We start from the raw sequence: 17,440 nt of genomic DNA, 5'->3' as shown, positions 1-17,440 counted from the left end.
CTAACAATGACGAAGAAAATGATGATGATGGGTCCGATTTGGAGAAGATGGATGTAGACCCGTTGCCATCAATGCAACCTGTTGCACCTGCAGCGCCGCCTATTGCAGCTCTTATTCATGAGGATTCGCCTGAATTTGCGGAACCGGCAGGTTACGATCAACAGCAGCCGCATTCGGAAGAGTTGCAATTCTGTAGTGTTGTTTTTGCCATTTTCCCTATGATTTGTTCCTTTATTTAGTATTGCGCTGGCCGCTTTTGTTAATACATTTTCGTTTGTACTCTGCATTATCGAGGATGGAAGAAATTGTGTCCCTTATTTTCTTCAACTTTTATTTCGCCATTTTATACGCTTTGAGTCAATGAGCTGGTCGTTGTACGTACTATGTAGTTGTGTAAGCGTCACTGCCGAATCTTCCGTTGTGCCTAGATTAGATCTGATCTCTTGATTAAGTTGAATTAAAAGGATATAGCGCGAAGCGCTGATTGGTCGTTTCTCTTACCTGTGGAATCTGCCGCATTTTAAATTTTCACTCTGTCAGACCGGTATAAAATCGCTTGCGCATAGCGTGCAGAAATCGGCATTGTGGATTTTTCGTTTCGGCCTTCCGGCATGTTGGATTTTCACTGTGTGTAAGCTGCGATTTTGACGCTTTTTCTCTTTACACTTTTAGCGTTAAAGGTCATTAGTTTTCTTTAGTTTGGGCATGCCGCCTATTGATCCCAACCGAGCCTTTGATAAGCTGGTAGACGCTATTTTTCACTCGTCTTCCAACCAACAGCAGTATAATGCCGGTTATAGTCACCGAGGAAGGGGTGGAGGCCGTGGTTCTTTCCGTGGCAACTTTCGTCCGTACGGCAGAGGAAATCATCGGAATTTTGGAGACAATAATCTCCGTCGCGGAAACGATCACTGGCGTCGTAATGGCCGACATTTGGGCGCACCGGAGATTATTGAAATACCTGATGGAGCTCCTAACGCAGTTGCACCAGTGGAAGCTGCCGCCGCAGACATGGAGGTTGATCTCCCGGGAAACCAAGCGCCGAACGCACCGAATCCGGTCCAAGGCGGCGGAGTTATGGTTCCAGGTCAGCCCCATGGTGTCGACCCTGTTGTCAATTTACCTGGCCCGCCAGCCTTGAATGTTGTCATCCCTCCGGCTGTAATTCCGCCAGTGCAGGTACAGCAGAACGCTGAATTTCCAGGTTTGCCGCCTAATGTGTTGCCACTTGCTGAGGTGCCGCTTATCCGTGATGCCCGTGACCGTTCTCCAGCTGATCGTCCACGTGCGCCGTCTGCGCCTTCCGGCCCTGTTGGTTCAGCTGAGCATAATTTCGTGCCTGGATATTTGGCTCAGCAGCAGCAGCGTGAATTGGATGCAGATCGCCGACGCCAGATGGCTGCGGATGTTTCTCGCCGTTTGGATGCCGCTGCAGCATCTGGTTCTGGTATCACTGGATTGTTCTCATTGGCTCCTAGCGCTGGCAAGTAACCTTAAATAACCTTTCGATGATCTGTTGTTGTTTCCTTTTGATCTCACCGGTATTACTGGTTATTGTGCTGTTTTGTATATCACTTTAATGCACTGGAACTGTATCATTTTTCCATTGTTGTTGCTCTTTTATTGGTTTCTACTTTCGTGTTGGTTGACCCATATTATGCACTTATGATCTTTATATCACTAGGCTTAGCTTGGTTGTTATTGTTGATTGATCTTGTTGCTGTGTCACTGGTCTTCGAGAATTCGTAAGAATACCAGCTGGTTGCCTTTGCTGTTTCGCTTGTTTCTTGCATAGTAGTAACAGTACAACAGCATCGAACATCATTATAATTTTCACTTTTAATCTTACCATCGATAAAGTTTTATGCCGTACGCTGTACATATAATCACACCATTTGAAACGGCACAGTACAAGTAATTCATAGTTCGCCTTCCTGGATCTTTGGACCTCCGCTTTGCCAAACCCGTGGACTTCCGGATGCCATCTCGCCAAGGATTCCTTACACTAACTCTCTCGGAATCGCGGCGTACAGTCACATTGGGCATCGGATGGACACGTGGATTGTGCGGTGGATCGGGATCAGGATGGATGGAAGTGCACAATCGCACGGAGATGTTGCGGGGATGGATTGTTTATATTGGCACGGCCAAGCATCGTTCGTGGGGGTGACGTGTGGGAGTAGGATCACACGCCGGGATGTACGTACGGATGCTGACTGTCCGCCTTCCACCTGCAACATACGGATAATCTAGTCAATCAATGCTGTGATTTGCTGTTCTCTTTTACTAGTGGTGTAAGTGATGTCATAGCGCAGAGTCTATATAAGTTCCTGTCACTTCTAATATCGGTATCAGTAGTCTGAGATTTACTTCTGAGACTGCTTTCTAATTACGATTTCCTTGTGTTGTGGACTACGAAGTGTATTAATAAAGAGGCAGCAATACTTGTTCCTACGGAAGTGCATAGTCGTTCCCGGATTATCGCTTAGTATACAGGTTTGCTCGTGACACCATCGTCCTAGCTCTTGTTGATCCTCGTAGAAACTGCGACCGGAGATTGTAGTTGGACTCTTCGTTAGGGATTCCTGAGTTCCCGTGTTCCCGAGTCGTCCGTCGTTTCCACCGTAGTTTATCTGTTACAGTTTGAGAGTACGAGTGCCTACTGACTGAGCATTACAGGCGTGGAAGAGTAAAGATTGTTCATGGAGCCCTAACCGGCGTGAACGCTTATACACGACAGACTCACAGCGAAGTGTCTCGGCGTTTAAACGGCCTGCCGACTAAATGTCCCGCGACGAAATGTTTCCGACCAAAAGTCCTGCGACTAGTTGTCCTCGGCGAAATGCCGCGGTGCCAATATCATTTGGTATACGGATTGTACTTCGGTTTTTTCTTATACTTTGGTCACTGTAAGTGTAGAACTCCATAAGTTGGCCCCCATGTGCCAAAAGTACGTACTGTAACAAAACGAATTTTCAGAAATGATTCTTTTATAGTAAAACATCGCTTGTGAATTTTTCCGTACCCGGGCAACTGGGAGTGCGATATTTCGCCGCACTCAAGTTCAACGCGCGACTTTTCGCCGCGAAGACACTGCGACGGAGATACTGCGACACCTCGCCTTAGAACATATTGCTTTGAGACATTTCAATTCTGTGAAATTTTGACGCAGGATATCCGATCGCGGAAAATCCGTCTCGGAGCTCTCGAATCATGCGTCAATTTACCGCGAACGAATTCGACACGCTTAGTTGTAACAGGTTTTTTAGGTTTTTGTTTTTTTTTTCACCCAGGTTTTCATAAGTTTTCATAGATATTTCTTATGTTTTCTCATGTTTTCTTATGTGGCCGGCTCAAGAAAACGAAATTGTCGGCGCCAAAACGGCTACGGGAAGAAATGTCCGGTGGCGTGATGTCCCGACGACTAACTGTCCCGGCGGAAAACGAAGCGCGGTAAAATGAACTCGCGGCGAAATGTCTGCGCCTTGATGTCCTGGGACTAATTATCCTAGGTGAAATGTCGCGGTGCCGAATGTTTCGAAGCAGAAACATCCTTATAAAAATTTTGCAAACAAAACAAAGGATTTAGCGAGCCGAATGGGGTCGCTGCAAAAGCACACCCTGACCGGTTCATGAAAACGTTTAATAAATGACCGAAATATGACGAAAATTGAAGTACAAATGTATTCCACCTACCCTTCCTGTTAACTAATAATTCTGACAATTACAGAGAGACAAGATCAGCTACGGCGGTAGGGATCATACGTATAATGACAAGCGGACGTTTTCCACGTTTTTAAATTTACCCGGGTGGCTGAAAAAAATGGCGGTCTCATGTTTTAGTTTGTTTCTCGTCAGCCTGTGGTTCGACCGTAAATTGATAAGACTCGTTCAATAGGAAATTTTTTTGGCTATCAGAATCAACAAAACGTTTTTGGAAAACGTAAGCCGTGATCGCTTGCAATGGCGCAATCCAAGGTCGTGTGTAAATTTTTCGTGTCCCAGCTTTCCAAACTTAGAATTTCGTGGCATTTCTTTCCAGTATGGACTTTTTGAATATCTTTAACTGCTTTGTCAAGAGAAACACACCTTCTTTCAATTAAAAAACAGTTGTTGACATATTGCATGCGCTGGACGAGTTATGCGGTCGGCGCACTTTGTGACTTTCCCAAAAAATGCCGGTTTTTAATTTTATTTTTATGACCATTTTTCGTTAAAATTTTTGGCTGCGTGTTAGGAAGCAACAAGAAATGTCGGTTTTATTTCAAAATGTAGCTGACACATTGCGCTTCCAGGAACAAGATCAAACCAGACAAGTTTTCGAAGCGTTGATTTAGAATTCGATTTCAAAACTCCTTCTAGCGGATTTCATGAGAATTAGTCGTGCAGAGTCTCAGTTATTCCGTCTGCTGGCCGAGCACCGTTGCTAGAATACTGCAATTCCATACAGTAAAAAAACAAGGATGAACCCCTCTATCGGAAACACTAACCCGAGAAAATTTTTTCTGCTCAGCTGATTAGCAGCAATTTTTGGTTTAGAAGCGGGTATTTTTAAATTTTCCCTTCCAGGACAGCCCCTAAACCCACCCAGTTTTTCGAAAAAATCTTAGAAAACGTCGAGACTTAGGAAAATCTTGCCTCGACTTAACTTTTTTATGTTAAAAGCATTGCTCTTTCGAATGAACCTAAGATGATGTCAATCAAGCAACAGACGCATCCAGCGCACCACCTTGAATCAGACCGCCATTTTGCTCAGCCACCCGGTACGCAATAATACGGACAGATTAAGCGCATTGCCGACGGTGCACAGGATCAACATGCACACCCAAAGGCAGGCAAAGATATAATTCGCCTCATCAATCTGGTCATCATTGTAGAGATCGTGTTGAGAATGGTTAGAGTACTGGTGGTGACCAAAGTCGTGAACTGCGTTATCCTCGGTATAAGTGATCCAACTCGTGCCATTTGAATTGTTGGACGGATGGTGAGGATCTCGATTCAGCCTATCGTGTGCAGCCATAATGATGGTTACAGTGAAATTCTATATATACACAAGGTAATATTGTCTTGCATGGTGAAATCCGTTGAATTTGCTCAAAGTTGTGATTTTTCATTTCCGAATAACGCTGCTGCAGTAATCTAACAACCGCCATATTATTTTCAGTAATCTAACAACCACCTTATTATTTTAGCAAAAGGGCATGCCTGCCCTTTTGCTAAATGCCCGACTTTAAGGGGAACTGAAAATCAGCAACGTTCCCCATAGAGTGTAACGATCAGTCGAATAACAAACAACATAAATCACACTATATCCGTTATATCGAAGTAAACAAGAAAGAGACACCTGCCGGCCTTTTCTGAAATACTGTGTTAAGACTGCGGACTTAAACACGAACAAGCAGGCGCCCATAAACAGCAGTAAAAAGAAAATGTATAGTCATAACCGGATGAGTAATAGTATTATTATCACGACATTCCGTCTTCGCGCGTCAATTCGGCACGAGACCTGTCTCGGTAACAACCGACAGTGTAGTCCCTGGTTGACACCGAGCTGTTTAACGTCACGATTGAATTATCCTTGTAATGCTTCTGTCACCTAAACAATTGTTTCAGCTTTGTGCGACGGCTGAGGGGGCGTGGCCGGTTGCGTTGGCCACTTGTTTGTAGTGGTTAACAACTTGGAAGTGACTCGGTAAATGGCACTAACAAGCTAAATATTTCCTTGGGTGTATTCGTACATATATATACGAGAAGGATATTTTTTTGCAGAGAAGAATCGACTGTGTTCCGTTACATTTTTAGCGAGATAAATTTCATGGTTATCGTTCGATAAGCATTAAAAGTTGCTGGTACCGTAACATGTAAGACGGGTATCGTAATCGGCAGCGCTCTTTTTGTGTTTGTCCAAGTGACTGTAAGACGGCGGTAGTATCAGACCCATCATTCAGTCGTCTCAAGATATCGAGAGAACGGATAACTCAACCACAATGAGCGGCAATTTCGTTTATGTGTAACTTTATTTTCAATTTGTACAAGCAGATGCCATTTACACTTAAACTTTAAAAAACCCCACGGTCAGAACAAGAAAAATAACACTTCTAATTTTTGTTCGAAACCAGTGACGCGTTGTGCCAGCCTTTTCCGCCTTTTTCGCGCCTTATCGCAGTTCTGAACAGTCTGCACCGGAGCACTTTTTCCAAATAGCATGTTACTTTCATTTGCGGTTTGACAGTAGATTCTGAATATCGCAAGGATTTGTCTGTTTTTCTAGCGGGCTCTCGTATCAACTTTAGTGACCTTTCCGCGCACGATCTGCCGTGCAGACGGTTCAGACCCACTTTATTAACATTAATCGAAGTATTGGTAAGTTTTTGTGGACGAATCGCAGACTTACAGCTGGGTGTTATGATTGTTATCCGCTGACCGTCTCACGCTTAGCTCCAGGTTTTCAGTTCGCCGTTCACTGCTCCCAGCCGTCAACTGTGAGGGGAAGCATGAGCGGAATACTGGACGAAGAACTAGCTGGATGAAACGGCGGCGATACTGACGTTCAGTTAATAAGTAAATATAGAAATTAAGGGAATAACCCATGTATGATATTACACTGATAACTGGTTGCGCGAGAAAGAACACGCTAAGATCCGTGACATAAGATACGGCTGTCTCCCGGTATCGCCCATGCACACAAATCGAAAAACTTTGGAGTTCGCGTGATGAGATGCAGCAGTGCACTGCTCAGCAGGATGATGTTGGTGGCATGTTGGGATAAGGATCTATCGGTCGGCATGGGGGCGCCATGTGTCGATGCCGAAGCCGCGATGCTGGCTTTCTGCGAGCGGCGCATCTTGCTGAACTCCGATTTTTGATGCCGTGCAAGAATGATGATTAAAATTATGCTGGGGATAAGGATCAAGAGAAACGTCAGAATGCGCGCTGCAATCTGCAGATTATGCACTTAACAGATGTTCAAATGCAATCAACTGTTTCTGGTTAAATTAAACACCTTAAATCGCTGTTATTAGCTAAATGACATTGATGATTCTTGTTTTTGCCAACATTTAGTTATATCAATGTAGTACCTACTAATGCCACTTGGTTCTGTTCGGCCCACTCCGAGAGCCACTCAGGGCGTTCGATAAAATCGTAGTTCGCTGCAAATTCGTACATGTAGCTGGCAAGCGAGAAAATGACAAGGGCGACAATAATAATGCGCGCTGTTACGACGCGCTGCAGGAAGCCGTACCGAAACGGACTGAGAATCACAAGTAAACGCTCCCACGAGAATACCACCATGATCCTGAAAATGGAACAGTGCCAACCGAGTTTTGCTTTTAGTGCTAAAAACCTCACCAATCAGCTAAAATCATGGAAGCGTTCGAGAACCATGGAAGGACGAGATTTGCTCCGCTTGAAATGTACTCTGGACTGAGGCATATAGCAACCACTGCTTGATCGGATAAGAAGTCGGGTAAGCTAAGCCATCTAAAAGGCAGGGTACATATACAGAGTACATAAAGGTCAAACTTGACTTTTTGTTCAGCTCAATGAATTCCAGCGCATTCCAGTGTGCCTTAGCAAGAAAAGTACCTACTATACAGATCTGTATATATAATTATATCTAGATATAAGTATTACTGGAAGCAACTGCACTGCGCTTCAAAATTTTTAGGTTCATTATACATGCATACCTTTTAAAAGTGCCGTATCTATATATACTTTGTATCCAAAATTTTGCGAGCAGTCTGTCTTTACAATACATTACCGTATATCCATACGCAGTTCGCAATGAAGTACGCTTGCACAGAATAAAATTCGCTAGCAAACTTATAAAGCTACCAAATCAGAGACCGCGGTGGCGATCATGTAATGAGAAGCGGATGTTCTCCACGTCGACGCACTACGTAATAAGACCGCCAAATTCAGCACATTGCCCACGGTGCACAGGACCAAGAGGCAAAAAAACACAGGGCGACACGCCAGATAAGCGTGACGCACCTGATCGCCAGTATATCGCGCTGGCAGCAGCTGTGCTGAGGTGTTACCGGTTGGTTGATCGTTTTCTTGACTTTTGTTGAAGATGTTCATACTGATATCGTGCAAAGTGTGTCCATTCGGATTCCAGCTCGAGGTATTCATATATATTGAAAAACGGTGTGGAAGAGGAAAACACCGCCACGGTATTGTCCGTAATAAGAACCAACGGTGCATTGCTACCTTAAAAAACGTAGACCGTGGATATATAGCAGATCGCCGGTTAAGATATTGAAGATCGAGGTATATTACTATACTTACTTGAAATTCAGTTTTTACCATGCTGAACTATCATGGCAGAATTTTACAGCAAAATGTACCTTCAGGCGCTTTAACGATTTTTGACCCTTTTAACACACAATATCACGCCTTTTACTATTAAGTACAGTATTTTTGCGTCCATAGTGCATGAATTGTACAACTGGTTACATGCCACTTCTGGCAGATTTAAGCAAGAGGAAACAATAACTGCGCTGTTATGAACTGGTTTTCAGAAAGCTAGCCGGTTCTGCCTTCGCGACGCGCAAAAAATGCAATGTATGTTAATCGTACTGGGTACCATTCCGTAATTGTACGAGGCTACGAGTGTTTCGAACACGGTACGCACAGCGGCACAGAGCATATTTTGTAAATAAATACAGTGCTAAGCAGAACATTAATATTGCCTAACCGGTAATCATCGATTGACTGCGTGTTCCCACCAACGTTCATGAGGACAGCAAACTTTGCAGATTTACATGCAGTTTCGAAAGCTGACATTAGTTTCGGTGGCTTATTTTAGTGTTTACGTATGGTATGGTCCAATAAATCCCGGCTGCGGGGTACGGCTGCGATCGGCCACTGGATCCAGTGATTGCTCGGTTCTGATAATGGTAATCATCATATTGGTACTCATTAGACCCTTATTACATCCTACTCCAGTATGACATCGCTTTAGTTTTTGCTGCCTTTACTAATTTATGCTCGCGCAACATTGATAGGTAACACGTACACCACCATTCGAAAGATAACCCCGGTGGCCGTGAACGAAAAAGCACGGTGACGTGAAACAGGTTGATATATGTACCTAACAAAATTTACTTATACCGTTATATATCAAATTTAATATTTCGTAACCACCGCCCTACGGTGAACTGGAAATTATTTTAATATGTACATCTCAAATGTGTAAGATTTTAGAGCAAGAAAATTTGTGTTTTATTTTGTACGCGAAAGATCCGGATTTCTCTGTGTACTCTGCAGCTGCTTGCAAGTTCCTGTTGTGGCCAGTGCCGTGACTCTATATATAAGAGCGACATTGCTGTTTGAAGGATCATTATAGTTGAAGTCTGTGTATGTACATTGTACTGCGGTTTTTCTAAATTTTTCTCCAGTGAGTGCCCAACGGGAACTCAGTTCAAAACCTGTCGCAGAGCCGACAGGGAAACAGCCGAGGAAAAGTAAGCGATCGGTCAAGTAAACGAATAACGTACTAGTACTACATTTTAATTGTGAGTCTGTGTCGTACCGTGCCTGTGCACCATTTGTTATTTTGATCGTTATTGCCTAGAGTACTAATGGAGGTAGATAGTGGGATACCAAGAGAGCTAAGAGATTACAATTCCAAAAATTTAACAGTCAATGCAAATATCAGCAACGTAAAAAGTACTACCCGTAGGGTAAGAACCATTATTTGCTCATAAAGAAGCTGCTGTTGACTTTAACAACATGCGCTATATCAAACTCGTTTTGATCTTGCAGCAGGAAAGAGCAACCCTACAGCTGAGTAGTATGTGTCGTCGGATTTGGGCTAATTTCTCCAGCAATGGCTCGTCGTTCAGTCCTTTCCCCAGTAAACAAGGTGGGACAGCATGGACGGCACACTGGACGGACTACTAGTTCGATGAAGCGGCGTCGGTATTGATATTCAGTTAACAAGTAAATGTAAAAATTTAACGAATAGCCCAAGTAGGTTGTTACCACGATGATTGGCTGCGATAGAGCATACGCGCCGTGATCATCCTTGTAAGACAATTTAACGCTTGGCGGTAGTAATAATGCACACTGGTCAAAGATTTTGGGGGTCCTCGTGATGAGATAGAGCAGTGCACTGCTCAGTAGGATGATGTTAATTCCGTGCTGGGATTTGTCGGGAGACGGTGACACCTGTGACACGGCTGCATTGTTGCCAGCCTGTTTCTGCAAGCGACGCATCTTCCCGAACTCCGAATGTCTTTGGCGAGCAAGAAAAGCAATCAGGAATACACTCGGAATCAGGATCAGCAGAAATATCAGAACATGAACCGCTGCCTGCAAATTAAAGCAAATCGAATGAATTAGTATGATTCGTATGAATCCCAGCGTGTTTCAAGAAAGTTTATCAGCGACATTCAGTAAAAAATCTCAATGCTGGTAACTGCAACCCGAACTGCTTTGATGACCTGAGATCACTTGCTGCAATCGCTCTGCTGTTCGTTACCCATATTGTTTGGAATGTGATGGCAAAGTGGGGGTAGTGTATGACTGTACGTACTGGTACAGTGACGTACGAGTGCAAAGCATCTCGTGAATTGTTATCCTGTGGCTATGGCTAATGTGCCGTAGCAACGGCGTATCTATTGTCCCTTGTTGTCGCCTTGTTTAGCGATTAGTTGTCTGGTTGGCTCGGTAGCGAGCAGTTGTATTAATAAAGTATACACCGCCGCTACGTACATCACAATGGGTAATTCTGAATTATGGTAAAGAGTTTAGAACACATTGCCTAATATTGAAATAAGGGTCCGTTGTCCGTTGCCCCCTCTACAGCACATACATGGGCGCGCCTGTCCAATGGCCACCACGATCGTGAAGTTATCACTTGGGAGCAAGTCCAAGGGGGGTTTCGTTCCATTTCATACAGCGTATACGAATACATACAATAGTTGCCTGCAAAATCGTATACGTAGCATGCGAGCGACAGGATGACGAGAGGAACAATGATAAGACGCGCCGTGAACACCCGCTGGAGAAACCGAAACCGAAAAGGACTCAGAATCACAAGCAGCCGTTCCCAGGAGAAAACAGCCAGAATCCTGAAAAGTTATTAAAACATCTTGTAAACTTGTTTATGAGCTGGCGGCACAGGAAAAACGGGCACTGAGCCTACTGGCTGCATGTACGGGTAACCTTATGGAGTTGTGGTCGCCCGTATGAACACCCGCCCCAGCAGCCAATGTGTGTCTGCATTCGTTCATGCAGAATCGAACATTTTGTAATCTCCAGTAACCATACCAATCGGATAAACTCATCGACGCATCAGAAAACCATGGGAGGAATAGTTTATATACATATCGAACGGAAGGGACATCCTGTCGATATGTATCAGTATATTCGTCCGCAAAGCCGCCAAACTGAATATCCGTCAAGAAGCAGTAAAAACCAGACCATCTATAAAAAGAGGAGGAAAGCAGTTTAAAATACGCTTTACACAGTAGGTGTGCCAGTTGCAGCCTGCACATTCGGAGATCTCAGCATTTTTACGTGATTTGGCATACCTCGGCATTCTCATATTATTGTAATCGATTCCGCTGTAGACGGTAGAGATCAATATTTCAATCTACTGACTGAATTGAAAGCCTCTGTAGCGGGCGCCTACATGAACAACCATGACTGACTGAAATGCAGTCAGTGCACTAAGCATTTGCGATCGTTTTTGCATTGCAATCCGCATTATGGATTTCACTTAACTTAACAGGATCCGCTGGGCTTCCGTGCTTATTTTGGGTTTTTTTGCTTCTATAACCGCCATAACACTGAAAGAAAATGATTTCTTTTTTTATTGAAATGTTTCCGTTAGAGTGGTGATGGTCACCTGTTAATTTTTCTGAAGAGATACTAGTAAAGCCGGTAGTCCTGTGATGGTTACCGGAATCATGCTCGAATTTCTTACTGTTTCCATTGTCCTGTTTTGCTAATAAATATTCCCAGGAGTTGTAATATTTATTTATGTAAATGCAGAAAATTTGTTTTTAAAATTCCAACATGGGGAAAGTTGAGTTGTTGGTAACGAAAAAACTTCTACAGCGGAATTGATTAACATAGTGAGAATATCAAAGAAGCTTTTCAAATAAATTTTTTAGAACTGCATATTCGTGCAAGGTATCCGGGATCCGGTAATCAAGAGCAAATTGTACCCCTACTGTAGGAGATTTCTCCTAGGGGTACAATTTGCTGTGTTCGTCTTGTGTACGTATGGCAAAAAATCTCTAATTTCTACCAAATCCGTTTCAACCGTAATACATTGGGTATATACACCTGACACCCTGCCGGGTATATATAATCGTATCATTGTAAGCCGGTTTTGCAGCTCACTTGGCTGTTTCGGTCACTTTCGATTTTCTCGTGCTGTTTCGATCATTTGCGCTTTTGGCTTTCCCAAATTGCTCGCCGGTCTCCACCTATGTGGCGTGTTGCTTGAATCACAGCCGATCGCGTATCTTTTTAAAGTACATCCGGCCTCGAGATTTCCAGTTTCAATTTGTTTGTTATGAAAACCTATTGATCTGTATAATTGACGAGTCGGATTTAATATGCGCTGGTTTTTACTTTTAAATAGTTATAATGATGTTATGGTGATTAAACCATAAACGGCAGTAAATGCAGTTACGACGTGGCAACACTCATTTCTGAATCTTGGTTTTGTTTAGAATTAAGATACGTAGGTGACCGATTTATGGTCACGTAATTCACGTTTATGCAAAGTGCTCGAAACCTGAGCAAAATCGAAGTACTCTGTATAGACGTAGTATTACTTACTGTACGCGGTTTAACTCTTATACAAGACGGTGCAGCAGTAAGTTTCCTCGAGGTACATCAATTTTAATTGCGAACTTACAGTGCAACCAAATCAGCGATGGCAGTGGCGATCATGTAGTGACACGCTGACGTCTTCCATGTGGGTGCACTACGTATCAGCGTCCACAGGTTCAGTCCATTTCCAAGAGTGCATAGGAACAACTGGCAGAAGTACACAGCTCGGCATGCTAAGTAAGCATCGCGGATTTGTTTGTCAGTGTAAAGAAACTGCGGAGTATCATTTCGACTGTCGATGGCGTTTGCAATCTCGTTCCAGGAAGATTCATTCATGCCTATTATGGCCGCGAACACGGATAAAAGCGCTTTCCTGTTGTCCATGGCGAAACTGGCAGGAAACTTGTCTACTACTTCTTTCAATTCAAGGTGAACCTAAGAAATTCAAATAAATACAGCAATGTAGGGAAGATGCAGTAAACTCGCTCGCATAAAATAACATCAAACGCCTACATGTTTTATTGCTACAGTTACAGCAAAATAACTTTCAATGCAGCAATTAGCAACTATGCGCGTACCTCGTGGTTTAAAGAACTGCAAATCACGGTAAAATCCAAATAATCGGCTTTGTCCCATCATGCTCAGGGGTCTAATACTATTCGGCCGCCGTCATCAGACAGCCACATACGAGCATCCACATTAACTCACAAAACGTGTACTTAGTCTAATTTTGCTGGCTACGTACAAGTACATATACCACCGGCAACTGTTTCCAGTATCACTATCACGTTCGTCTCCGATTTTCAACCCTTGGGCTAAATTATTTCCTGACTTTTGCACGTTACTGTAATGGTTGCCGCCCGGCGCCTGTTAATTTATTGTTTTCTAGTCTGCTTTGTAAGCAGGCTCCCATAAACTTCGTAACGAAACAAAGCGCTAATTTTCAGCCCTAGACTCCCTTACAACATGGTGACAGACCAGCCACCAAGGGTCGGCAGTGCGTTGATTAACAAACTTTCCTGCCGTTGGGTGGCTGGCCGTGTGCTTTTAAAAGTTAGTACGACCGCGAACGTTGCAGGCTGGTGCTTGCTGGCTGCCAACTTGTTACAACACAATGTCAAGGTTAATTAAGTCATGGCAGGGTTTGCTCGAGTGCATCAAATTAATTTAATACCTCCTTTTACCCTAAATAGTGTTTTGCAGATGCAGATAGAACCCAAGAAACGCTTTCAGACATCCCTTTCTCCTCCAGCCGGCAGTGCGTGATTTATGAATGGTTACAAACTGACTAAGCAAACATGAATTAATGTAATGACGGTCGGGATGTTTTGCCCCAGCCTTAATTCGAGCTTTAATTTGAGGTAGCATTGCGATCATAAATTAATGGCAACTTGCTGCCCCGAAGTGTCTGACAGTGTCTGCTGCCCCGAATTGGGATTTTTCCCTGAATGTGTGCGGACGTTAAACCATTAAACTTAAACTTGTACTGTAAATCAGCAAATTTTGCAGCTGACTAAAAATTTTCTCTGCATCCCCATAGGCATACATTACATTTATGGATGACAAGATTTTCTAGTTCTATCGTGATATCTCTCATATTATGGCTAATGCATAAGCCGAACTTCACACAAAACTGGAAAGTTGTTCAAAAAATTGTTGATGAGTCCTTTAACAAATGCAGCCAATTACATTACATAGTACAATAATATTATAGTTTTTTAGCAGAAAGCGGTACTAGTAGTACCGGCGGTGTAATGTGAGCCAAATGGCAATGAAAATCATGTGACAACAGCCAAATTAAATCCGAGCAAAAAATTGTGAAAATAAAATACCAAAATTATGACTCCAGGCCAAAATAACCTTTATATTTGTCTGCAGATTTCAGGAAGAGTGGAAAAGATCGGAACGGGGCTATGGATACACCTGCTTGCATTGACAATTTTGGATCTTATCCCACCCAGAACTCCTGAACCGGATATTACGCACCAAATAGTCACAAAACAATGCATACACGTGTTCTGGAGCGCGTGAAAGAGAAAGTTTCCGTTCATATCTGTGTGAAAAGATTTTGTACAATGAACTGGTCAGTGGTCACTCCCACCCAGGAAGTGCAGACAACGGTATCATCTGGTGACTGGTGAAAGTTGTAACTATGGGTGTAAGTTGTAACTATGGGTGGTACGTAATAAGGCATGTGCAGCAAGTTAACAACACCGTCGACTCTGTTGTCTGCGGAAATTGTGGATTCGATGACTACTGTACATCAGAGTTTACAGCATTTTCTTCAAACAGCTCTTTGACTCTTGTTACATAAGTCCATGATGTGTTGCTGAATTCAGATTGTGTCACTATCATTCTCTGATCTATAAATATCGAGTATCAAAATTCCTAATACAAAACCAACACAGACGATAAATGCCACCAACAAACGATAGCCGAAAATATGCTTCGTATAATCCACATCAACCAGCGCCATCCACAGCGTTATCCAGGCAACATTCTCAACGTACACTAACAAAAAATACAACTTTGAAAAGACCCGATCCTCGTTTTCTTGTAGGTAGTCAAAAGTGCCAATAACAGGCATGGAAAAAAAATGCAGCAGCCTTTCCAGGAACTTTGTCTGGCGAGATAACGTTAGCTGCAGAGGATTGAAAACTGGCAACAAGTTGGCTCTCGGCTTCCGTTTCTGGAGCCAGGAAATCCGAGGTCGCAGTGAGCAAATAGCGATTATAAGGAGCAGATGCACTCCAACAAAGATTAGACTGTGCGGACTGAACTGGATGAGGAACAGAGCTAAGGTCACGAGGCGAACTCCCGCCACCAAGAGATGTCCGGTGAAGTAGCGCAGTCCATTAACGCGCTCTTTCTGATAAACGCAGACGCTGAGAATACTGCATAAAGTGCGGAGTAATGACGTTCCGATGGACAGGACCTGACAGAACTGGACAGTCTGGTACTGGAACGGTTGGGTATTGCGATAGGTTTCCGCCAGGATGTATAAATGCAATAATATTTGTGGCAGGGATTCCGTGTGTGATGAAAGAGTGTGGAACTGGGAGAGGTAGGCATTCAAGTAATGCCACTGGAAGCATTTGTCATGTGAGGAGGGAGAACCGTGCCGATGGGTGGTTAAGCGCATATACTCCCAATGTCTGGAATTCAAGGTAAATCTTAACACGGATTTTTGTAACTGTTTTTTACCAGAAAAGTATTATTTTGAAATCAATCACTAAGTATTATACACGCTGCTCGTGCCTTTTCATAATGACCGCTAAAGGTGATTGAGCAATAATCCGCAACGAGAGCTGAGCACATCGCCGAAGCGGAGCCGGCTTTCTTGACCGTATCACCGGTTTCCCATCTATGGAACTATCATCCTGCAGTACTGCCGTGAAAGCCGCCCTTGTCCACAAATAATTGAAGCAGATTACCAGAAAATGAGAGAATAGTAAAATGGTCGCCGTTAGTCCAAACCAGGTAAATTGCTTCACTGCACAGAACGTTACAACCAGCACCCTGCAAAGCGCAACAGGCAATTTTCGAGGATCTGGTAGTTTTTATCATCACTGCCAAGTCGGTTTACCAGTGAATAAATGTGTCGGCGAGGTGAACGCATAGCACAAAAACTGTGAAAAATATCAAAGGACTAGGTGTCTTTGGCGGACGAAGCTTGCAAACCGGACACTCTTTGGGCTCGGTAGCAGTGGCTAATGGCTGCTCCTGCAGCAAGGACTCCTCCTCGAAATTAATAAGGGGAATCGTTAAATTCTCTCCGCTGGCGAACGGTGCGCCCAATGTGTAGGGAAAGTGCCGCTGCAGGGCGGTTGTCATGTCGGGAAGCGTGTGGGAACGCAGATGCAGTAGCTGAGGCCGGAGGAGCCCCGGCAAATCTGGTACGCTTCTGGATTGTTGTTCGAACGGCTGACTGCATTGGCTGTCATCAAGAGAAGGCTGGGAAGCCGCGCGGAGACAATCCATCTCGATGAGGTGCAACATAATAACAAGGTCGAAGTGATTTTCATTAATCAGTTAATGAAGTCAGCCTAAATTTTAAAATTATTGGGATTGAGAAACTGGCTACGACGATGCATTTTGCCATGAAAGCAGAAGACCGTTCGCTGGAATAATAATTTGGTGACCGGTTCTAGCGCAGGTTCATTGCAAAACAAAGCTTTCTGTGGATTGCAGCATTTTACAAACAAAGCTATTAGGGAAGACAGAATCTGCGACCGTAAACATCCGCATTAATAGGCCAGCGTTGCCGTACGTGCACAACTAGAGAACGTTGATATCGTTTTCTGCTCGTCAGTCTATCGCTTGCAGACGGCTAACACTGAACGCCGTCGAAGCATGCAAACACGAATGCGTTCTCTTATTTTTATCAACATATTTGCTGTTTTACTGGTACGGTAATCACAGAGCGCACGCCGCTGCCGGCGATAACAGGCAGGACGGCTATTTTTGTTACACGATGCTTGCCATGCCAAACCACGTCATGCGGCGTTCTCGTACATTTCCCGTATAAGCTATGAATAGAGCTTATCAAGCTGCATTGCTGACTGATGCGATCAGCGAAGTGCAGTGATATTACTCATTCCGATCCCATGCTGCGCCCTGCGTCACGATGAACGATACTGCA

General features: G+C 43.8%; 3 protein-coding genes across 3 annotated transcripts; all 3 read right to left on the bottom strand.

Moving 5' to 3' along the window:
• Positions 1–6,624: 6,624 nt before the first annotated feature.
• LOC129592873 (uncharacterized) lies at positions 6,625–8,425 on the bottom strand. Its single transcript, XM_055489014.1, has 5 exons — positions 8,293–8,425; positions 7,763–8,214; positions 7,351–7,482; positions 7,084–7,297; positions 6,625–6,940 (listed from the first exon to the last, which is right to left on the bottom strand). Exons 2-5 carry the CDS (start codon positions 7,771–7,773, stop codon positions 6,635–6,637), a joined length of 663 nt encoding a protein of 220 aa, XP_055344989.1. The 5' UTR covers positions 7,774–8,214; positions 8,293–8,425; the 3' UTR covers positions 6,625–6,634.
• Positions 8,426–9,669: 1,244 nt separating this feature from the next.
• On the bottom strand, positions 9,670–13,366 carry LOC129592865 (uncharacterized). Its single transcript, XM_055489008.1, has 5 exons — positions 13,333–13,366; positions 12,884–13,233; positions 11,281–11,436; positions 10,823–11,081; positions 9,670–10,320 (listed from the first exon to the last, which is right to left on the bottom strand). The coding sequence occupies exons 2-5, from the start codon at positions 13,180–13,182 to the stop codon at positions 9,787–9,789; spliced, it is 1,248 nt and encodes a 415-aa protein (XP_055344983.1). The 5' UTR covers positions 13,183–13,233; positions 13,333–13,366; the 3' UTR covers positions 9,670–9,786.
• Positions 13,367–15,087: 1,721 nt separating this feature from the next.
• Positions 15,088–17,220, bottom strand: LOC129592813 (uncharacterized). Its single transcript, XM_055488935.1, has 3 exons — positions 16,385–17,220; positions 16,057–16,317; positions 15,088–15,953 (listed from the first exon to the last, which is right to left on the bottom strand). The coding sequence occupies exons 1-3, from the start codon at positions 16,795–16,797 to the stop codon at positions 15,134–15,136; spliced, it is 1,494 nt and encodes a 497-aa protein (XP_055344910.1). The 5' UTR covers positions 16,798–17,220; the 3' UTR covers positions 15,088–15,133.
• Positions 17,221–17,440: the final 220 nt, after the last annotated feature.

The sequence above is a fragment of the Paramacrobiotus metropolitanus genome, unplaced genomic scaffold, assembly GCF_019649055.1.
Source record: "Paramacrobiotus metropolitanus isolate TYO unplaced genomic scaffold, Prichtersi_v1.0 Parri_scaffold0000056, whole genome shotgun sequence".
Lineage (NCBI taxonomy): Eukaryota > Metazoa > Tardigrada > Eutardigrada > Parachela > Macrobiotidae > Paramacrobiotus > Paramacrobiotus metropolitanus.
This window is presented reverse-complemented; position numbering and strand designations above follow the sequence as displayed.

What these genes read in the sequence shown, in the direction of transcription:
- LOC129592873 (XM_055489014.1), bottom strand. An exon ending in TCCATGATTTTAGCTGATTG is followed by an intron (nt 7,298 to 7,350) that starts GTGAGGTTTTTA and finishes TTCCATTTTCAG; the next exon opens with GATCATGGTGGTATTCTCGT. An exon ending in AACAGAACCAAGTGGCATTA is followed by an intron (nt 6,941 to 7,083) that starts GTAGGTACTACA and finishes CATAATCTGCAG; the next exon opens with ATTGCAGCGCGCATTCTGAC.
- LOC129592813 (XM_055488935.1), bottom strand. Translation starts at nt 16,797, where the DNA reads ATGTTGCACCTCATCGAGATGGATTGTCTCCGCGCGGCTTCCCAGCCT. An exon ending in GCCGACACATTTATTCACTG is followed by an intron (nt 16,318 to 16,384) that starts GTAAACCGACTT and finishes TGCGCTTTGCAG; the next exon opens with GGTGCTGGTTGTAACGTTCT. An exon ending in TTAGCGGTCATTATGAAAAG is followed by an intron (nt 15,954 to 16,056) that starts GCACGAGCAGCG and finishes CTTGAATTCCAG; the next exon opens with ACATTGGGAGTATATGCGCT.
- LOC129592865 (XM_055489008.1), bottom strand. Translation starts at nt 13,182, where the DNA reads ATGGACAACAGGAAAGCGCTTTTATCCGTGTTCGCGGCCATAATAGGC. An exon ending in ATCGCTGATTTGGTTGCACT is followed by an intron (nt 11,437 to 12,883) that starts GTAAGTTCGCAA and finishes CTCTTTTTATAG; the next exon opens with ATGGTCTGGTTTTTACTGCT. An exon ending in CATTGGACAGGCGCGCCCAT is followed by an intron (nt 10,321 to 10,822) that starts GTATGTGCTGTA and finishes TTTAATTTGCAG; the next exon opens with GCAGCGGTTCATGTTCTGAT.